Source organism: Heterodontus francisci, chromosome 1 (assembly GCF_036365525.1).
Source record: "Heterodontus francisci isolate sHetFra1 chromosome 1, sHetFra1.hap1, whole genome shotgun sequence".
Lineage (NCBI taxonomy): Eukaryota > Metazoa > Chordata > Chondrichthyes > Heterodontiformes > Heterodontidae > Heterodontus > Heterodontus francisci.
This window is the reverse complement of record NC_090371.1, coordinates 42,735,860-42,756,937: the sequence shown is the minus strand read 5'-3', so window position 1 is coordinate 42,756,937 and position 21,078 is coordinate 42,735,860. Positions and strand designations below refer to the sequence as shown.

At 45.6% G+C, this 21,078-nt stretch overlaps 1 protein-coding gene across 3 annotated transcripts in view; it reads right to left on the bottom strand.

Annotated features, from left to right (window-relative positions):
- Window positions 1–13,059: 13,059 nt before the first annotated feature.
- tacc3 (transforming, acidic coiled-coil containing protein 3) overlaps window positions 13,060–21,078 on the bottom strand; it is an 84,368-nt gene continuing 76,349 nt past the window's right edge. For all 3 annotated transcript variants that reach the window (XM_068029667.1, XM_068029672.1, XM_068029681.1), the window contains exon 17: window positions 13,060–13,722. In XM_068029667.1, the coding sequence (XP_067885768.1) occupies window positions 13,657–13,722 (66 nt within the window). In that variant the 3' untranslated portion in view covers window positions 13,060–13,656. The remainder of the gene's footprint in view (window positions 13,723–21,078) is intronic.

Sequence of the window (21,078 nt, the reverse complement as noted above, 5' to 3'; positions counted from 1 at the left end):
CCCAGGGGAGAACCTTCCCTCGTCACCCCACAAATCCGAAAAGGACAAAAGAGTGCGCTGGGAGGGAAAGAAAAGCAGGAGACACGGGGGCCCTCCACTAGCCAAAAAAGAAGGTGCAATGAGCAGGAGCAAGACCCGGAGACCTGTGTGCTTCCATTGTAATAAAGCAAGGCATTTAAAAGCTGACTGCTGGAAACTAAAGGAAAAACCTGGAGGGTTAATCAGCACACACCTGCTCAGTGAAGACAACAACCTGATGGAAAGCGGAGCAGAACAAGCTGTGGCTTTACCTGCAGTAAGAGTGAGAGCCAGGAAGCTTACGACTGTGTGCAGGAAAAGCGAATAGGATTCCTGAAGGTTATCAGGGTTTTGTGTTTGAAGGGAAAGTGACCCCGTATCCCTCGAGTGGGGCAAGCAAGCCCATAGTAATTCTAAGGGACACAGGGACCACTAGATCTCTTTCACTGGAAAAAGGCCTGACCTTTCCCCCAGAGAGTGCAGTGAACACCAGAATGGTGGTGAATGGTTTTGGAGGGCAGTGTACACTGGGTGCACCTGGAGTGCGACCTAGTTTCGGGACCGGTGACCGTAGGGATTGTCACTAGTTTGCATGTGGATGGAGTTGACCTGCTCCTAGGTAATGATCTTTTTTTTTATTCATTCACGGGATGTGGGCGTCGCTGGCCAGGCCAGCATTTATTGCCCATCCCTAATTGCCCTTGAGAAGGTGGTGGTGAGCTGCCTTCTTGAACCGCTGAAGTCCATGTGGGGTAGGTACACCCACAGTGCTGTTAGGAAGGGAGTTCCAGGATTTTGACCCAGCGACAGTGAAGGAATGGCGATATAGTTCCAAGTCAGGATGGTGTGTGACTTGGAGGGGAACTTGCAGGTGGTGGCGTTCCCATGTATTTGCTGCCCTTGTCCTTCTAGTTGGTAGAGGTCGCGGGTTTGGAAGGTGCTGTCGAAGGAGCCTTGGTGCATTTCTGCAGTGCATCTTGTAGATGGTACACACTGCTGCCACTGTGCGTCGGTGGTGGAGGGAGTGAATGTTTGTAGATGGGGTGCCAATCAAGCAGGCCGCTTTGTCCTGGATGGTGTCGAGCTTCTTGAGTGTTGTTGGAGCTGCACCCATCCAGGCAAGTGGAGAGTATTCCATCACACTCCTGACTTGTGCCTTGTAGATTGTGGACAGGCTTTGGGGAGTCAGGAGGTGAGTTACTCGCCTCCGGATTCCTAGCCTCTGACCTGCTCTTGTAGCCACAGTATTTATATGGCTACTCCAGTTCAGTTTCAGTCAATGGTAGCCCCTAGGATGTTGATAGTGGGGGATTCAGCGATGGTAATGCCGTTGAATGTCAAGGGAAGATGGTTAGATTCTCTTTTGTTGGAGATGGTCACTGCCTGGCACTTGTGTGGCGCGAATGTTACTTGCCACTTATCGGCCCAAGCCTGGATATTGTCCAGGTCTTGCTGCATTTCTACACAGACTGCTTCAGTATCTGAGGAGTTGCGAATGGTGCTGAACATTGTGCAATCATCAGCGAACATCCCCACTTCTGACCTTATGGTTGAAGGAAGGTCATTGATGAAGCAGCTGAAGATGGTTGGGCCTAGGACACTACCCTGAGGTACTCCTGCAGTGATGTCCTGGAGCTCAGATGATTGACCTCCAACAACCATCTTCCTTTGTGCTAGGTATGACTCCAGCCAGTGGAGGGTTTTCCCCCTGATTCCCATTGACCTCAGTTTTGCTAGGGCTCCTTGATGCCATACTCAGTCAAATGCTGCCTTGATGTCAAGGGCAGTCACTCTCACCTCACCTCTTGAGTTCAGCTCTTTTGTCCATGTTTGAACCAAGGCTGTAATGAGGTCAGGAGCTGAGTGGCCCTGGCGGAACCCAAACTGAGCATCACTGAGCAGGTTGTTGCTAAGCAAGTGCCGCTTGATGGCACTGTTGATGACACCTTCCATCACTTTACTGATGATTGAGAGTAGGCTAATGGGGCGGTAGTTGGCCGGGTTGGATTTGTCCTGCTTTTTGTGTACAGGACATACCTGGGCAATTTTCTACATTGCAGGGTAGATGCCAGTGTTGTAACTGTACTGGAACAGCTTGGCTAGGGGCGCAGCAAGTTCTGGAGCACAGGTCTTTAGTACTATTGCCGGAATATTGTCAGGGCCCATAACTTTTGCAGTATCCAGTGCCTTCAGTCGTTTCAGGGGTGAAGGTGGTAGCACCCCAGAAAGAAAGACCGCAGGAGGTCAGAGAGACAGGGCATTGGCGGGAGACAGACCCTTGCAGTTCCCTTGAATGTGTAGTGGATTAGGCCATGTTCAAACCAGTTCCCCCAGAGGATACTGCATTGGCACTGCAGGCAGATGACCATGAGGTCTCCCTGTCCGAGACTTTTTTTGGAAAGTTAGGTGACCCAGGGAATGAATTAAGTGGATTTTCCCGAGCTGAGGCTCAGCGAGTCAACCCAGTATTGCGACAGTTAGCACATGCTGCCCAGTGAAGCAGAGAGAGTCCCTGATTGTCACAATTTAAAGAATGAGGTACTGATAAGGAAATGGAGTTCTCCTCACAGACTTGCGAGCAAGGAATGGGCAATAGTTCACCAGTTAGTGGTGCCGCAGAGTTACCGGAGAGAAATATTAAGAAGGGCCCACGAGACTACAGTGGCTGTGTATGCCGGTATACAAAAGACCAAAGCCCACATAAGACAGCAGTTCGACTGGCCAAAACTCCACAAAGAAGTGGTGGAGTACTGTAGGAGTTGCCACATGTGCTAGGTTGAGGGGAAACCCCAAACTACAGTGAAACCTGCACCCCCAAGTCCTGTACTGGTGTTAGGAGGACCCTCCAAATGAGGGCTGGTGAACTGTAAGGGACCCCTGCAGAGAACAAAAAAGGGACAGGTAGGCACAAGGCTGGCAAAAAAAGTTACAGAGAATGGGAAAAAGTGACCAAGAGAGCAGGTTAAAGGAAGTACGTGAAGAATCCCAGATGAAAACCCCTACTGTCTGGTCAGCCAACCCCATATAATGTGAAAGATTAGACCCAACACTCTCCTTTGTAAATGCAGACACTAGAAGCACCCCACCAGAGTTGCTAACAGCATTTACAGGAACCTACAGAGACAAGAAAAGACCTCTAGGGGGCAGAGAAAGCATGAGGGTGATGCCTTACCTAGTCAAAGTGCCACAGGAGAGTGCAGTACTGCACAAATACCTGCAGACAGTAGTGTCCTCTGGGACAAAGGGGAGATTAGCAAAGAATCCTCCCCCACAGTCAGAAAAAAAGCAAACCATGCATCCCCTGAAATCAGCAAAGCACTGAAAGAGTTCAGGATAGACCCGTCCACTACTGTCTCTTTAAAAAAAAACCTCAGCAGGAACAAAGATCCTAGGCAGCCATGGAAATGGGCAAATGGAAGAGAAACTTCCCAATAACAAAAGAAACACACGTTTAATGGGATTCCAAAAAAGAGGCAATTAAAGCAGCACCAAGAGAAGACGAGCTGTAGTGAGTTTTAGGAGTTATGAATGAATGGGAATGAATGAGAAAAATGCATGAGTTTTTCTGTATCTTACAATTTTCCCAACTCTTTTAATGAAATATGCCTTTTCTCAAGTTGCATTTCATTCTGCTGGGTGTGGAGGTGTCATGCTAGGCCCCCATCTGCCAAGAATGAGGCACATTAATTTTGTCATGAACATTGATTTTAAACTGTTACTGGAGTGAGGGGAGGACTTGTTGAATAGATCAGGCATGGTTGGAAAAGACATTTGCATATTAACAGATGGTGTTTGGAAGGACAAAGCAGCCATTCCCTGACATTCAACCCACAATGGACTTTTGATCACCAGATGTTAAGGGTAGGAAGCTCGCATTCCAGGTTGACTGCTAAGATGGCCGAATACACAAACAGACATGGTCAAACTAGCTAGTCACATGACTAACCTGCTGGGCAACCTGAATTTTTTGAATTTGTACAAAAAGTTTGGAGGAAAAAGCTGTTTGCTCCTGGACTGAGAAGATCTCTTTCCTGTCTGCTCCCATCTCTTTCTCACAAGCCTCTGAATCCACTGAAGGCACATGAACCCCAAGAGAGAAAAGTCTCCTACTGCGAACAGGGTTTAAGAAGAATACTGGGCCTCAAAGAATAGCAAGATCTGCCTCCAATCAAGAACTCTACAGTGAGCTCAAAGAACCGTAACAACAACTCTTCAGATATTGCCTCAAACTTTTCCACTTTATTTTTCTTCTGCTCTTTTCTGTCTCTATTTGCAGGTGTGTATTGAGTATGCATGCTAGCATGGGGCGCAACATGTATCTGTAGGCATTAACTGAATTAGCGTTTAAGTTTAATAAAATTTCACTTTTCTTCTTTAAACCTGAGAAAACCTGTTGTGCTGATTTTGTTGCCTTATAATTGGAAAGTGGTGAAAAAGGATTCACCAAGGGGGAAGGTAAAAACATAGTGTGTTTAAAATTAAACCCTGTTACAGTAAGACTAAGTAAAGGCTGAAAGGCAACCCTAGATCTTTTTCTCACCTGGTCGTAACACCTGCCATAACCTAACTTTAAAAACATTTTATTACAATGAGAAGTAAAATAACTTACCAGTTACTCACCAATCAGCTGTACCGAAGAGAGAGGCAGCTACTGGAGGCAGAAAAAAGGTAGAAGAAAGAATGGAGCCCCTCCCTCATGCACCAAACTCCAACTTTACGCTCCGTGCACTCAAATTTTTTTTCATAATTTATAATTCCCCTCCTTACAAACTCCCTCCTTCACACTCTGTACCCTCCAGCAGTATTCAATACAGACAAGCAACACTGAGAGTCCCCTGAATTTATAATCTGAAAACAATGCTGCGTCAGTTCTACTAGAGCTCTGCTGGAGTACAGAAACCAATTTAAGCTAGCTATCAGATTAAGTAGCTACAGCTACTCTCAGAGTGTTTGTATATCCCTGATTAAAACTGCAGAAACCTAACTTACCTCTTAACTGAAATAGGAATTTCAATTAATTGATAGATTAAACAAAACAAAACTAGGCTTGAGAGATTAACCCTTACCACTCACTTACTAGACTTCCTTCTTTACACTCTGTGCCCTCCAGCAGCACTCAGTGCTTCTTTCCCAACAATTCCCATAACCCAAACCTTAAAATCCAATTCCTACTCAAGGAGTCCAATGTGGTACTAGTTTTCAGACAAACTGCAAGAGTACACTGGGATAGTTTGGCCAACAATTTCCCTTTGAACCCTATTAAGCAACCATCTGCAGTGAGGATTTTACCATGCCTAGTCAGTGTAATGTACTTTCAACATTGTGTACTGCACACAGTACTTCAATGAGCTACAGATGCTGCTTCTACTAAAATATACAAAACAAATCTAACCTGTTGACTTCGATCTTGGTGTAGAAGTCAGTCAGACTGTCCTCTGACCTGATTTAGTTGTATGCTATCCAGCAATTTGAAAAAGGGTTAAGAAAAACTGAAAAAAAGCAAAATACTGCAGAGGTTGGAAATCTGAAATAAAAACAAAAAATGCTGGAAATACTCAGCAGGTCTGGCAGCATCTATGCAGAGAGAAACAGAGTTAATGTTTCAGGTCAGTCAAAGGTGAAAAGAAGTGAAAGGAAGTCAGTCTGATGAAAGGTCTGTTTCTCTCTCCACAAATGCTGCCCGACCTGCTGAGTATTTCCAGCATTTTTTGTTTTCATTTAAGAAAAACTGACCCTGAGTTATTTTTAAGATCATTTTATCATAAAGAACAATCGTTTAGAACAAACATAATTTTTTTCTTAAATTTCTCCATTCATCTCTCCCATGCGTCACTTGCATGTAAGCACATGCAACACTGACATCATGGCCCTCTGGTATGTGTTCATATCTAATCTCTGCCACCCTTTTGGCAAGAACTCATCCACACTCTTGGTGATTTAAAGTTTAGTTAATAATAAGCCAATTTCTCCCAAGTATGTTGGGTTCGGATAATGCTTTAATCTCTGACCATACATGTAGATACGCAATCCTTTTTTGGCACTGGAATTGTGGAGGTGGAATACACGGGTTATGGTTTTAGAGGGATACACTGTGAGATAAAGGCCGGCTACCTGACCCGAACCAGACGGGACCCGACGACTTGTATCGGGCTCAGGTTCGGGCTCGGGTCGGGTCGGGTTGCAGTTTCAGGTCTGGCATTCTGGCTCGGGTCGGGTCGGACAAGCTCTATCACAGGTAAGTGGCTTCACTGTTAATGTAATTTTTTGACTAGAAAGGTGGTTTTGTTACAGTTATTTTAAGCTTGTGCAGATCAGCAACAAAGTGAAAAACGGAAGGTAAGTTAACTGATGGTCGGGTCAGGTTGGGTCAGGCGCGGGAAAAAATGGAAGGACTCAGGCCGGGTCGGATGTGGTTCTGTCGGGCTCGGGTCGGGGTTTTTTTTGTAGGCTTTTACTGTGAGACACCAAGTGCTGCAGTAGTCTGTCAACTTTGCAACGTCTTCACTAAAGATCTGGTCCAGACTGTAGAAGGCTGGAGCTTGGATGGCACAACAGATGTCATCAGCATAGAAGAACTTGTGAGACGTGGTTGTTGGCAGGTCATTTGTATATATGTTGAACAGCATTGGGACTAGCACTTGGTAGTCTGCCTCCTGCATGGAGCTGCACCTATTCAGTCCAGCTTGTAGAATTAGATCAATTCGCAGAGGCTTCAATTTTCCTTTATTTTCGATCAGATCTTTCTTTTCGTCTCCCATGTCAATGAAGAACAGGCTGTTGTCAGCCTGTGGTGGTCGGTTGGCCAGTCTTTTCCATGCACTTCCCCCTTGTCCAAGGTGGACTCAAAATCATCGGTTGTGAAGGTGTGTTTCAACATCTGCTCTGACCCTAGTTGGAAGCACTCTGGACAGCTTTAGGAGCAGGCCAAAGTGCCACACCCTATCATAGGCAGGATCTATGTGGGGCGCTGCTACCAGAACACTCTGGACCTCTGCACTTGCCCTATCATACTCAGCAGCAGAGTACTGTGCACCTGTCTGGCAAAGGTCATCACACACACCTCTGTTGATACTCAATTGAATGTGACAATGCACATCATAACTGGAACACTCTGCTCAACATCCCTCCCCAGCTTCCTGTCCTCGCAAGTATCACTCCCCCACACATCCACTGACTCTGAAAATCCACAAGCTAGTTGAAACCATCTGTGCTGCACCTCACTTACCACTCCATAATGACAAGTTCAATCCACCTACTGCCCGCCTTCCATCTCGGCACCTCCTATGGAGCAACCTTCCTGAGCAAAATCTACCAGCAGACATCCATTAGATCAAGGAATGGGAAACATGGGAAGTCACTAACAAGTTCCTTGTGCTGAACCCCATCACTCGAATAGCATGGCGAGAGTGGTCCTTGCGAAACAGGTTAAGGACAAGCCAGGGCCCCTGTGCAGCCAAACTCCACTGCCGCAGCCTCAGTACAAACCCCTTATGCTCTTGTGGAGACACAAACAATGCTGCACATTACCGAAGAGTGTCCCTCTACAGACTAAGTGGTGGAATAATCACCTTAAACTCAGCAAATGAGGAGGCTATCTCTTGGCTCTGGGGATTTGCATTTTCTAAATGAATAAGTGATTTAAATAAACAACAAATTGTAATTATACAGCACCTTTAATGCAGTAAAACACCCCTAGGTGCTTCACAGCAGCATAATCAGACAAAAAAAATTGATACCAAGCCAAAGTTTCAGTGATTAGTGGTTTCTACTTCAATGCAAGAAGTCTAGTGAATAAGGTTGATAGGTAAATTGGCCATTATAAATTGCCCCTAGTATAGGTAGGTGGTAGGGAAATATAGGGACAGGTGGGGATGTGGTAGGAATATAGAATTAGTGTAGGATTAATATAAATGGGTGGTTGATGGTCGGCACAGACTCGGTGGGCCGAAGGGCCTGTTTCAGTGCTGTATCTCTAAAAAAAAGGCTAATGAGCTGAGGGCACTTGGAAGTATGATATCATAGCTATTACAGAAACATGGCTGAAAGGAGGATAGGAATGACAACTCAACATTCCTGGTTTTGGATTTTCAGACAGGATAGAGAGTGGGAGTCACAATATTGATTAAAAAAAACAAACAGTTACAGCTATGAGGAGAGATGATGTGCTAAAAGGATCATCAAATGAGGCCATATAGGTTGAACTGAGGAACAAAACAAATGGCAATCACATCGCTGGGAATATACTATAGACCCCCAAACAGTTAGAGGGAGATAAAAGAGCAAATATGTAGGCAAATTCCTGAGAACTGCAGGAGGTGTAATACCTGCCCTTTTACCTCCTCTCTCCTCACTATCCAAGGCCCCAAACACTCCTTTCAGGTGAAGCAGCGATTTACTTGTACTTCTTTCAATACTGTATTCACTGCTCACAATGCAGTCTCCTCTACATTGGGGAGACCAAACGCAGATTGGGTGACCGCTTTGCGGAACACCTTCGCTCAGTCCGTAAACATGAGCATGAGTTATAAAGAGAGATTGGATAGACTGGGTCTGTTTTCCCTGGAGCGAAGGAGGCTGAGAGGAAACATGATCGCGGTATGTTAGATTATGAGAGGCATAGATAGGGTAGATAGCCAGAGTCTGTTTCTCATGGTAGGGATGACGTAAACTAGAGGGCATAGATTTAAGGTGAGAGGGAGGAGGTTTAAAGGCGGCGCAGTGGTGCAGGAACAGACAGGAGATTCTGTGGTCGCGAACGAGACTCCCGGATGGTATGTTGCCTCCCTGGTGCCAGGGTCAGGGATGTCTCGGATCGAGTCTACAGGATTCTTAAGGGGGAGGGGGAGCAGCCAGAAGTCGTGGTACACATCGGTACCAATGACATAGCTAGGAAAAGGGATGAGGACCTGAAAAGCGAATATAGGGAGTTAGGTTGGAAGCTAAAAGGCAGGACGAGCAGAGTAGTAATCTCAGGATTAATACCGGTGCCACGTGCTAGTGAGGCTAGAAACAGAGAGCGAGTGCAGCTGAACACGTGGCTACAGAGCTAGTGTAGGAGGGAGGGCTTCAGATATGCGGATCATTGGGATACCTTCTGGGGAAGGTGGGATCTGTACAAGAAGGACGGGTTGCATCTGAACTGGAGGGGCACCAATATCCTGGGCGGGAGGTTTGCTAGAGCTCTTCGGGAGGGTTTAAACTAGTTTGGCAGGGGGATGGGAACCGGAGCTACGGAACAGTGGATGGGGTAGCTGTTGAACAGGCAGATAGAGTGCAGAGAGTCTGTGAGGAAGGTTAGACAGTGGACAGGGCAAAGTTGCAGCCAGTATGATGGGTTGAAGTGTGTCTATTTTAACGCAAGAAGTGTCAGGAATAAGGGTGATGAACTTAGAGCATGGATCAGTACTCGGAGCTACGATGTTGTGGCCATTACGGAGACTTGGATATCACAGGGGCCGGAATGGATGTTGGATGTTCCGGGGTTTAGATGTTTCAAAAGAAATAGGGAGGGAGGGAAAAGTGGTGGGGGAGTCACATTGCTAATCAGGGATAGTATCACAGTTGCAGAAAGGGAGGTCGTCGAGGAGGGTTTGTCCACTGAGTCATTATGAGTGGAAGTCAGAAACAGGAAAGGAGCAGTCACTTTATTGGGAGTTTTCTATAGACACCCCAATAGCAACAGAGACACGGAGGAACAGATTGGGAGGCAGATTTTGGAAAGGTACAGAAGTAACAGGGTTGTTGTCATGGGTAACTTCAACTTCCCGAATATTGATTGGAACCTCCTTAGTGCAAATAGTTTGGATGGAGCAGTTTTTGTCAGGTGTGTCCAGGAAGGTTTCCTGACTCAATATGTAGATAGGCCGACTGGAGGGGAGGCTATGTTGGATTTGGTGCTTGGCAACGAACCAGGCCAGGTGGCAGATCTCTCGGTGGGAGAGCATTTCGGTGATAGTGATCACAACTCCCTGACCTTTACTATAGTCATGGATAGGGACAGGAGCAGACGGGATGGGAAAATATTTAATTGGGGGAGGGGGAATTACAATGCTATTAGGCAGGAACTGGGGATCATAAATTGGGAACAGATGTTCTCGGGGAAATGCACGACAGAAATGTGGAGGTCGTTTAGGGAGCACTTGCTGCGACTGCTGGATAGGTTTGTCCCGATGAGGCAAGGAAGGGATGGTAGGGTGAAGGAACCTTGGATGACAAGAGATGTGGAACAGCTAGTCAAGAGGAAGAAGGAAGCTTACTTAAGGTTGAGGAAGCAAGGATCAGACAGGGCTCTAGAGGGTTACAAGGGAGCCAGGAAGGAACTGAAGAATGGACTTAGGAGAGCTAGAAGGGGACATGAAAAAGACTTGACGGGTAGGATTAAGGAAAATCCCAAGGCATTCTACACTTATGTGAGGAACAAGAGGATGGCCAGAGTGAGGGTAGGGCCGATCAGGGATAGTGGAGGGAACTTGTGCCTGGAGTCGGAGGAGGTAGGGGAGGTCCTAAATGAATACTTTGCTTCAGTATTCACTAGTGAGAGGGACCTGGTCGTTTGTGAGGACAGCGTGAAACAGGCTGATATGCTCGAACAGGTTGATGTTAAGAGGGAGGATGTGCTGGAAATTTTGAAAGACATGAGGACAGATAAGTCCCCGGGGCCAGACGGGATATACCCAAGGATATTAAGGGAAGCGAGGGAAGAGATTGCCACGCCTTTGGCGATGATCTTTGCATCCTCACTGTCCACTGGAGTAGTACCAGATGATTGGAGGGTGGCAAATGTTGTTCCCTTGTTCAAGAAAGGGAATAGGGATAACCCTGGGAATTATAGACCAGTCAGTCTTATGTCGGTAGTGGGCAAATTATTGGAGAGGATTCTGAGAGACAGGATTTATGATTATTTGGAAAAGCATGGCTTGATTAGAGACAGTCAGCATGGCTTTGTGAGGGGCAGGTCATGCCTCACAAGCCTTATTGAATTATTTGAAGATGTGACAAAACACATTGATGAAGGAAGAGCAGTGGATGTGATGTATATGGATTTTAGCAAGGCGTTTGATAAGGTTCCCCAAGGTAGGCTCATTCAGAAAGTAAGGAGGCATGGGATACAGGGAAAGTTGGCTGGTTGGATACAGAATTGGCTGGGCCATAGAAGACAGAGGGTGGTACTAGATGGAAAGTATTCAGCATGGAGCTCGGTGACCAGTGGTGTTCCACAGGGATCTGTTCTGGGACCTCTGCTCTTTGTGATTTTCATAAATGACTTGGATGAGGAAGTGGAAGGCTGGGTTAGCAAGTTTGCCGATGACACGAAGGTTGCTGGAGTTGTGGATAATGTGGAAGACTGTTGTAGGTTGCAACGGGACATTGACAGGATACAGAGCTGGGCTGAGAAGTGGCAGATGGAGTTCAACCTGGAAAAGTGTGAAGTGATTCATTTTGGAAGGTCGAATTTGAATGCAGAATACAGGCTTAAAGACAGGAATCTTGGTAGTGTGGAGGAAGAGAGGGATCTTGGGGTCCATGTCCATAGATCGCTCAAAGTTGCCACCCAAGTTGATAGGGTTGTTAAGAAGGCGTATGGTGTGTTGGCTTCCATTAACAGGGGGATTGAGCGTAAGAGCCGCGAGGTTATGCTGCAGACCACACTTGGATTATTGTGTTCAGTTCTGGTCGCCTCATTATCGGAAGGGATGTGGAAGCTTTAGCGAGGGTGCAGAGGAGATTTACCAGGATGCTGCCTGGACATGTCCTACGAAGAAAGGTTGAAGGTGCTCGGGCTTTTCTCATTGGAACGAAGGATGAGAGGTGACTTGATAGAGGGGTACAAGATGATGAGAGGCATAGATAGAATGGATAGCTAAAGACTTTTCCCCAGAGCGGAAAGGGCTATCACCAGGGGGCATAATTTTAAGGTGATTGGAGGAAGCTTTCGGGGAGATGTCAGAGGTAGGTTCTTTACAGAGTGGTGGGTGCGTGGAATGCACTGCCAGCGGTGGTAGTAGAAGCAGATACATTAGGGACATTTAAGCGACTCTTGGATAGGTACATGGATGATAGTAGAATGAAGGGTATGTAGGTAGTTTGATCCCAGAGTAGGTTAAAGGTTCGGCTCAACAGCCTGTACTGTTCTATGGTTGCAATGACTTGTAACTCACTGCCCACAGGGGTGGTGGAAGCAGAGACAATGATTTCTAAAGGAAATAAGATGGCATTTGAAGGAAATAAATTTGCAAGACTATAAGGAAAACAAAAAAGAGCCAGGGAGTAGGACTGACTGGATTACTTTGCAGAGAGCTGGCATGGAGTCTATGGACCCAATGGCCTCCTCCCTTGCTGTAAAGTGACTGATGGTGGAGCAATTGAAGATAAAGCACCTCTTTTGCATGAGGTGACCATTACCCAGTACTTAACTGGCACTTGTCAATTCTGGGTGGGTTGTGGGGGGGGGGGGGGGGGGGGGGGGGTCAGTGTATGTATTACTCTTCCGAAACAGGGTAATAGGCAAAAACTGTAAAATGTTAGGTGTTCCATAGGTAGGCAGAAGATCAAAAAATTATAAATGTTTAGCATAACTTTGTAAGCAGGTCAGGCCACATCTGCCATAATATGTCCAATTCAGGGCATTATCCGTCAGCGTAAAGAGAAGCCATCAAAACCTCAGAGGTATTTTTTAATTAAAAGAAATCCCTCAAATTTCCCTCTTCTCCACATACCAAGGAGCAGGAGTAGCCCTTCAAGGCTGTGCCACCATTCAATGTGATCATGGCAGATCAGCAACTTAACCAGATACCTGCCTTTGCCTCACATCCCTCAATACCTTTGGATAATCAATGTGATTATATATTTGCAGGGCTGTGGGACTAATTGGATAAGTCTTAAAAGTACCAGCACAGACAGTTTTTTGTTCTGTTATTGTATAATTATTCAGTGCTTTAGCATGTCATGGATGTGAAAAGTTTTCCAAAAAGGAAAGTTCTTTTACGCCATTGAAAATATTACCAAAATTGATTGGAGAGAACAATCAAAGGAAAGATTAGCAAGGCTTAAGCTACAGTTTAATCACGAGGTCTATAAACTCACTCAATGGCAAACCCAAAATATTGGGTAAGGTTACATGAGTGGACAGATTTAAAATACATTTGAAAGATATTGACAAGAAAGTTTTATTCAAAGCAATATACACAAAAAATCCATTAGCTAAAGCAAAGAATGCTGGTGTGAAGGAAATTGTAATACTAAATAGGGCAAGTAAGGCCTCCTTATTGCAAGTGGAGTACAAACGAACATTTAATCTTGTTAAAATACAATCAGTCACACGCAGGAGGTTCGACTTCTAATGACATGCAGATCACAGACGTCCAGGTATTCCCCAACTGTTCAAAAAGAGACATGGATTTGGGTAAAGAATTTTTAAAAAATATTTAAACTAACCTTGGAGATTAACATTTTGGGACTTGATCAAGATATCAAAAGGTTACCAGAAAATCTTATACACACTTATGGCAAATTTCTAATATTGAACTTTATTTGTCACTAGCAACATATAAAACATACTCGGTCATACAAAAAAAGGAAAAATAGTTGAGATCAAAGTAGTACAGGATGCATTAGTTTTTACAAGTTGGATGAGGAAAATCAGATCTTCTCCATCTTGGAAATTAGTTCATCACAGATTTTTGACAGTTCTACATTTTCTTTAGTCTGTAGAAGAGATGAGATGAGAGTTAGGTTTATTATAAAATGCCAGATAATCAGATGATTACCTACTGCACTGTCCCCATCCAACAACTTGTACTTAAAATAGTACAAACTTCTAGACAATTGACAAATCAAAAAGGTGACTGCTAATGAAAAATATCCTGATAACCCAGAGAGTTTCCCAACAGATGTCCTTTAAGGTTAAGATTTCTTCAGCTCATTATATTTAAATGGCTGCATCCATTGATAATGCATTGAGATGTAGGCAAGGTTAGCATTTATTGCCCATTCTAGTTTCCCCCATTCCACCCACCCCCCATGATAGTTGCCATCTTCAACTGACAAAAATCACCAAGAAAACTGCTCAGCAGTTACAGTCAACTCCACTGACTAGACTGGAGTTACATGGTTTCTTGCCCTAAAGAAAATTAACCAATTGTGTTTTTAACTATACTATTACTTAGATACTAGATTTCTTAGAATTCAAACCCTCTTATGATCAAATCTGAATTTGTTTTATTAATCCCAGGCTTCTGGGTTACTAGTTCAGCGTCACTAGACTTAGTAACCCTAGACTGATGGCAGATTCTTCACAGGTGAAGATCACTGGAAAACTTGTCTGTGGTAGTTGGCATGATTGTCAGTGACTGAAGAGGCCAATTCTTGATCTGTTGGCTCTTTAGCAGTTGGTGGACAAGAATTCCTGGTTTGGAGGGGCTTGGTTACTAGCAAACTTTTGTTGCCTGCGCTGGTCTTCAGCAGCCCTGCATCTGATTCAAACTTGTCGACTGCTTTCCCAGTTTTCCTGTTGTGCCAGTTGTCTGAGGGCAGCCTCCTGCTCCCACACCTGTTGGTCAATGTCAGCCACAGATATGGTCTTAAGAGTTTTCGCAATGTGCACCTAAATCTTACTGGAGCAAAGTTCACCATAAAGCACAGCTTGTGGCACGTCCTGCCCTGCCCAGCACAATTGGTGTTGTGAAAATGCATTCAATGCTGGACATATCAGCTTGGTTAAAGCCTTCATTTGTAATGTAGTCCTGCTATCTGATCTTAACCATGGATCAAAAGACAGCATTGATGGAAGTGCTGCAGCCATCACATTTGTTTTCTGTACAACAAACATGATTCTGACCCATGCAAGAGGGTGATGACAACTGCTCTGTACACTTTAATTTTTGTAGAGACACGTAGTAATGCTTTCACCAGACATGCTTCAAAAAGGTGACCAAAAGGAGCCTTGGACAGGTCGATTGTTTATGTCTATGTTGATAGTGGCATCAGACAATGTTACCTGGATAAATAAACAGTTCCACAGCATTGATCGCAGCCTCAATGCTGATCTGCAGTGGACTAATTTTCTCAGGGCTGCAATTGGTACAGCACTTCTATTTTCTTTCGGCTGATAAGGCCAAAGGCTATGGTAACCCCAAACTAGTGACATCACTGACTTTTCCAAATTCACCAAAAAAAAATCACAAATGCTTTAAGTTGATCACTTCAAATTTACTCCCATTGCCAGACAATTATCAGCAGTTTGCTTATCAGGGGCCTTAAAGTTTTGTATTTCGTCAAAAGCTGGACTTTTTCAATGCTTCCCCTTTATTTTTTTGCAGATTAAAAAAATGCCTGCCATTATCTTATGAATGTTCCAAAATTTACACCAGTTGGATATTGTGCAACTCTTGAAACTGTAGACTGTCCTGGACAGTCCTCTGCCAAACAAATCTCCATCATTTTGGAAGTTTGCACAATGAGCTATGGATAACTTAATCACTTTGCTACTGCTGCTTGTTTTTGCTCTGTAAAGATTTAATTTGGCAAGTGGCCAACTGATTTTGTATTGAACATATTTATGGGCATTGCTGGCCAGACCAGCATTTATTTCCCATCCCCAATTTCCCCTGAAGGTGGTGGTAAGCGGTCTTGAACCACTGCTGTCCATGTGGAGTAGGTACAACTGCAGTGCTGTTAGGAAGAGAGTTCTAGGATTTTGACCCAGCGATATAGTTTCAAGTCAGGATGGTGAGGCTTGGAGGGGAGCCTGCAGGTGGTGTCTCCATACATCTGCTGCCCTTGTCCTTCAAGGTGGTAGAGGTCACAGGTTTGGAAGGTGCTGCCTAAGGAGCCTTGGTGCGTTGCTGCAGTGCATCTTGTAGATGATACACCCTGCTGCCACTATGCGTTGGTGGAGGGAGCGAATGTTTGTGGATGGGGTGCTAATCAAGCAGGCTGCGTTGTCCTGGATGGTGGAGCTTCTTGTGTTGTTGGAGCTGCATCCCATCCAGGAAAGTGGAGAGTATTCCATCACACTCCTGACTTGTGCCTTGTAAGATGGTGGACAGGCTTTGGGGAGTCAGGTGGTGAGTTACCTGCCACAGGATTCCTAGCCTTTGACTTGCTCTTGTAGCCAGAGTATTTATATGGCTGCTCCAGTTCAGTTTCTGGTCAATGGTAACTGACCCAGGATGTTGATAGTGGGGGGATTCAGCAATTGTAATGCTATTGAATGTCAAGGGAGATGGTTAGATTTTCTCTTGGAGAAAGATCTAACAAGCAGGATCATTGATCTTGTCTAACTACTGCAGTTCAGCAAAAACACTTACAATTGAATCCATAGCATTTTAAACTTTCTTGCACAGATTTAAATATTTTTTTTAAAAAAAAAGAAAGTTATGAATAATTAGCATGCCACATTTAATTTCAACAAGTAATAATTACAATGAATTGTTGCTGGAGAATGTTTCTGAAGAGATGACTGAAATAGTGGACAGGGGAATGTGTTATTTGTATGGCTTCCAGAAGTCATTTGACAAAGTCCCTCATAAGAGACTGTTAGCTAAAGTTGAAATTCAAGGAATTGAAGGCAAACTATTGACCTAGTTTTGGGCAGCAGTGGTTAGCACCGCAGCCTCACAGCTCCAGCGACCCAGGTTCAGTTCTGGGTACTGCCTGTGCGGAGTTTTCAAATTCTCCCTCTGACCATGTGGGTTTCTGCCGGGTGCTCCAGTTTCCTCCCACATGCCAAAGACTTATAGGTTGATAGGTAAATTGGCCATTGTAAATTGCCCCTAGTCAGGTAGGTGGTGGGGATGTGGTAGGGAATATGGGATTAGTGTAGGATTATTATAAATGGGTAGTTGTTGGTCGGCAGAGACTTGGTGGGTCAAAGGGCCTGTTTCAGTGCTGTATCTCTCTATAAAGTCTATAATAAACAGTCTATAGTTAGGAAATTGGCTAAGCATCAGGTGACAATAGGGATAATGGGTAGGTTCTCAAATTTGCAACATGACTATTTTCCTGCAAAGATGCGTTGGGGCCTCAACTATTACAAATTTGCCAGAGGACAAAGATAAGCAATATTGTAAGCCAAGAACAAACAGTACAGCACAGGAACAGGCCATTTGGCCCTCCAAACCTGCGCCATCTGGATGCCTGTCTAAACTAAAACTTCTGGGGTCCATATCCCTCTATCCCCATCCTATTCGTGTATTTGTCAAGATGCCTCTTAAACGTCGCTATTGTACCCACTTCCACCACCTCCCCCAGCAGCAAGTTCCAGGCACTCCCCACCCTCTGGGGGGGGGGGGGGGGGGGGGGGGGGGGGGGGGTGCGGAAATGGCCTCACACATCCCCTCACACCTTAAACCTACGTCCCCTAGTAACAGATTCTTACAACCTGGGAAAAAGCTTCTGACTATCCACTCTGTCCATGCCACTCAACTTAGTAAGCAGTTTAGATGGAAGCAAAATTAAAATTGATTAAAGGGAAGTGAATGGCCAATATTGTGACAAATGGGTTTCAATGTCGATAACTGTGAAGTCATCCACTCTAGAACAAACAAAGGTACAGTTTTGGATACTGTTGGGTGGGATGGCCTATCAGGGGAAAACAGCAGCAGCCAGAGCAGTGGCACCACAGCCGGCACTGTTGTTCAGCAGGGAGGGACAAAGCACAGAAGAGCAATAGTTATAGGGGACTCTATAGTCAGGGGCACAGATAGGCGCTTCTGTGGACGTGAAAGAGACTCCAGGATGGTATGCTGCCTCCCTGGTGCCAGGGTCAAGGATGTTTCTGAACGGACAGGGGGAATTCGGAAGGGGGAGGGTGAACAGCCAGAGGTTGTGGTAAACATCGGTACCAACGACTTAGGCAGGAAGAGTGACGAGGTCCTGCAGGGGGATGTTTGGTAGAAAGTTAAAAAAAACAGGACCTGTTGGGCGGCAGTGGTTAGCACCGCAGCCTCACAGCTCTAGTGACCCGGGTTCAATTCTGGGTACTGCCTGTGTGGAGTTTGCAAGTTCTCCCTGTGTCTGCGTGGGTTTCATCCGGGTGCTCCGGTTTCCTCCCACAGCCAAAGACTTGCAGGTTGATAGGTAAATTGGCCATTATAAATTGCCCCTAGTAAAGGGAGGTGGTAGGGAAATATAGGGACAGGTGGGGGTGTGGTAGAAATATGGAATTAGTGTAGGATTAGTATAATTGGGTGGTTGATGGTCGGCACAGACTCAGTGGGCCGAAGGGCCTGTTTCAGTGCTGTATCTCTAACTAACTAACTAAAGGACCTCTAGGGTTGTAATCTGGGGATTACTCCCTGTGCCATGTGCCAGTGAGGCTAGAAATAGGAAGATAGTGCAGCTAAACACGTGGCTGAACAGCTGGTGTAGAAGGGAGGGTTTCAGATATCTGGACCATTGGGATCTCTTCAGGGACAGATGGGACCTGTACAAGAAGGACGTGTTGCATCTAAACTGGAGGGGCACGAATATCCTGGCTGTGAGGTTTGCTAGCGTCACTCGGGAGGGTTTAAACTAGTGTGGCAGGGGGGTGGGAACCAGACCAGTAGGACAGCTAGTGAAATAAATGAAGGGGAACTAGTAAATAAGGCCAGCAAAACTAAGAGGACGAGCAGGCAGGGAGATGTTGCAGAGAACAGCAGGACTGGTGGTCTGAAGTGCATTTGTTTCAATGCAAGAAGTATAACAGGCAAGACAGATGAACTGAGAGCTTGGATTAGTACTTGGAACTATGATGTTGTTGCTATTAGAGACTTGGTTGAGGGAAGGACAGGATTGGCAGCTAAATGTTCCAGGTTTTAGAAGCTTCAGGAGGGATAGAGGGGGGGGGGATGTAAAAGGGGTGGGGGAGTTGCATTACTGGTTAATGAGAATATCACAGCTGTACTGCAGGAGGACACCTTGGACGGGTCATACAGCGAGGCAATATGGGTGGAGCTCAGGAATAGGAAGGGTGCAGTCACAATGTTGGGGGTTTACTACAGGCCTCCCAACAGCCAGCAGGAGGTAGAGGAGCAGACATGTGGACAGATTTTGGAAAGATGTAAAGGTAGCAGGGTTGTAGTGGTGGGTGATTTTAACTTCCCCCACATTGACTGGGACTCACTTAGTGCTAGGGGCTTGGATGGGGCAGAATTTGTAAGGAGCATCCAGGAGGGCTTCTTGAAACAATACGTAGATACTCCAACTAGGGATGGGGCCATTCTGGACCTGGTATTGAGGAATGAGCCCGGCCAGGTAGTTGAAGTTTCAGTAGGGGAGCATTTCAGGAACAGTGACCATAATTCCATAAGTTTTAAAGGTACTTGTGGGTAAGGATAAGAGTAGTCCTCAGGTGAAGGTGCTAAATTGGGGGAAGGCTAATTATAATATTAGGCAGGAACTGAAGAATTTAGACTGGGGGCGGCTGTTTGAGGTAAATCAACATCTGACATGTGGGAGTCTTTCAAACGTCAGTTGATTAGAATCCAGGACCAGCATGTTCCTGTGAGGAAGAAGGATAAGTTTGGCAAGTTTCGGGAACCTTGGATAACACGGGAAATTGTTAGCCTTGTCAAAAAGAAAAAAAGCATTCCTAAGGGCTGGAAACAGACGAATCCCTTGAGGAATATAAAGACAGTCGGAAGGAACTTAAGCAAGGAGTCAGGAGGGCTTAAAGGGGTCATGAAAAGTCATATGCAAACAGGATTAAGGAAAATCCCAAGGCTTTTTATACATATTTCAAGAGCAAGAGGGTAAGCAGGGAAAGGGTTGGCCCACTCAAGGACAGAGATGGGAATCTATGCGTGGAGCCAGAGGAAATGGGTGAGGTGCTAAATGAGTACTTTGCATCAGTATTCACCAAGGAGAAGGACTTGGTGGATGATGAGCCTAGGGAAGGGAGTGCAGATAGTCTCAGTCATCTCATTATCAAAAAGGAGGTGGTGTTGGTGTCTTGCAAAGCATTAAGGTAGATAGGTCCCCATGACCTGATGGGATCTACCCCAGAATACTGAGGGAGGCAAGGGAAGAAATTGCTGGGGCCTTGACAGAAATCTTTGCATCCTCATTGGCTACAGGTGAGGTCCCAGAGGACTGGAGAATAGCCAATATTGTTCCTTTGTTTAAGAAGGGTAGCAAGGATAATCCAGGAAATTATAGGCCGGTGAGCCTTACGTCAGTGGTAGGGAAATTCCATTTGTAAACAAAAGGAACTTATTTGCGAGAGACAGCATGGTTTTGTGAAGGGGAGGTCGTGTCTCACTAATTTGATTGAGTTTTTTGAGGAAGTGACAAAGATGATTGATGAAGGAAGGGCAGTGGATGTTATCTATATGGACTTCAGTAAAGCCTTTGACAAGGTCCCTCATGGCAGACTGATACAAAAGGTGAAGTCACATGGGATCAGAGGAGAGCTGGCAAGATGGATACAGAACTGGGTTGGTCAAAGAAGACAGAGGGCAGCAGTGGAAGGGTGCTTTTCTGAATGGGGGGGGGGGGGGGGGGGGGGGGGGGGAAATGTGACTGGTGGTGTTCCGCAAGGCAGAGAGATCTGGGCGTACAGGTCCACAGGTGACTGAAAGTGGCAACACAGGTGGATAAAAGGTAGTCAAGGCGGCATACGGCATGCTTGCCTTCATCGGTCAGGGCATAGAATATAAAAATAGGCAAGTTATGCTGCAGCTGTACAGAACTTTAGTTAGGCCACACTTACAATATTGCGTGCAATTCTGGTCGCCACACTACCAGAAGGACGTGGAGGCTTTGGAGAGGGTACAGAAGAGGTTTACCAGGATGTTGCCTGGTCTGGAGGGTATTAGCTATGAGGAGAGGTTGGATAAACTTGGATTGTTTTCACTGGAACGACGGAGGTGGAGGGGTGACATGATAGAGGTTTACAAAGTTATAAGCAGCATGGACAGAGTGGATAGTCAGAAGCTTTTTCCCAGGGTGGAAGAGTCAGTTACTAGGGGACATAGGTTTAAGGTGAGAGGGGCAAAGTTTAGAGGGGATGTGCGAGGCAAGTTCTTTACACAGAGGGTGGCGAGTGCCTGGAACTTGTTGCCGGGGGAGGTGGTGGAA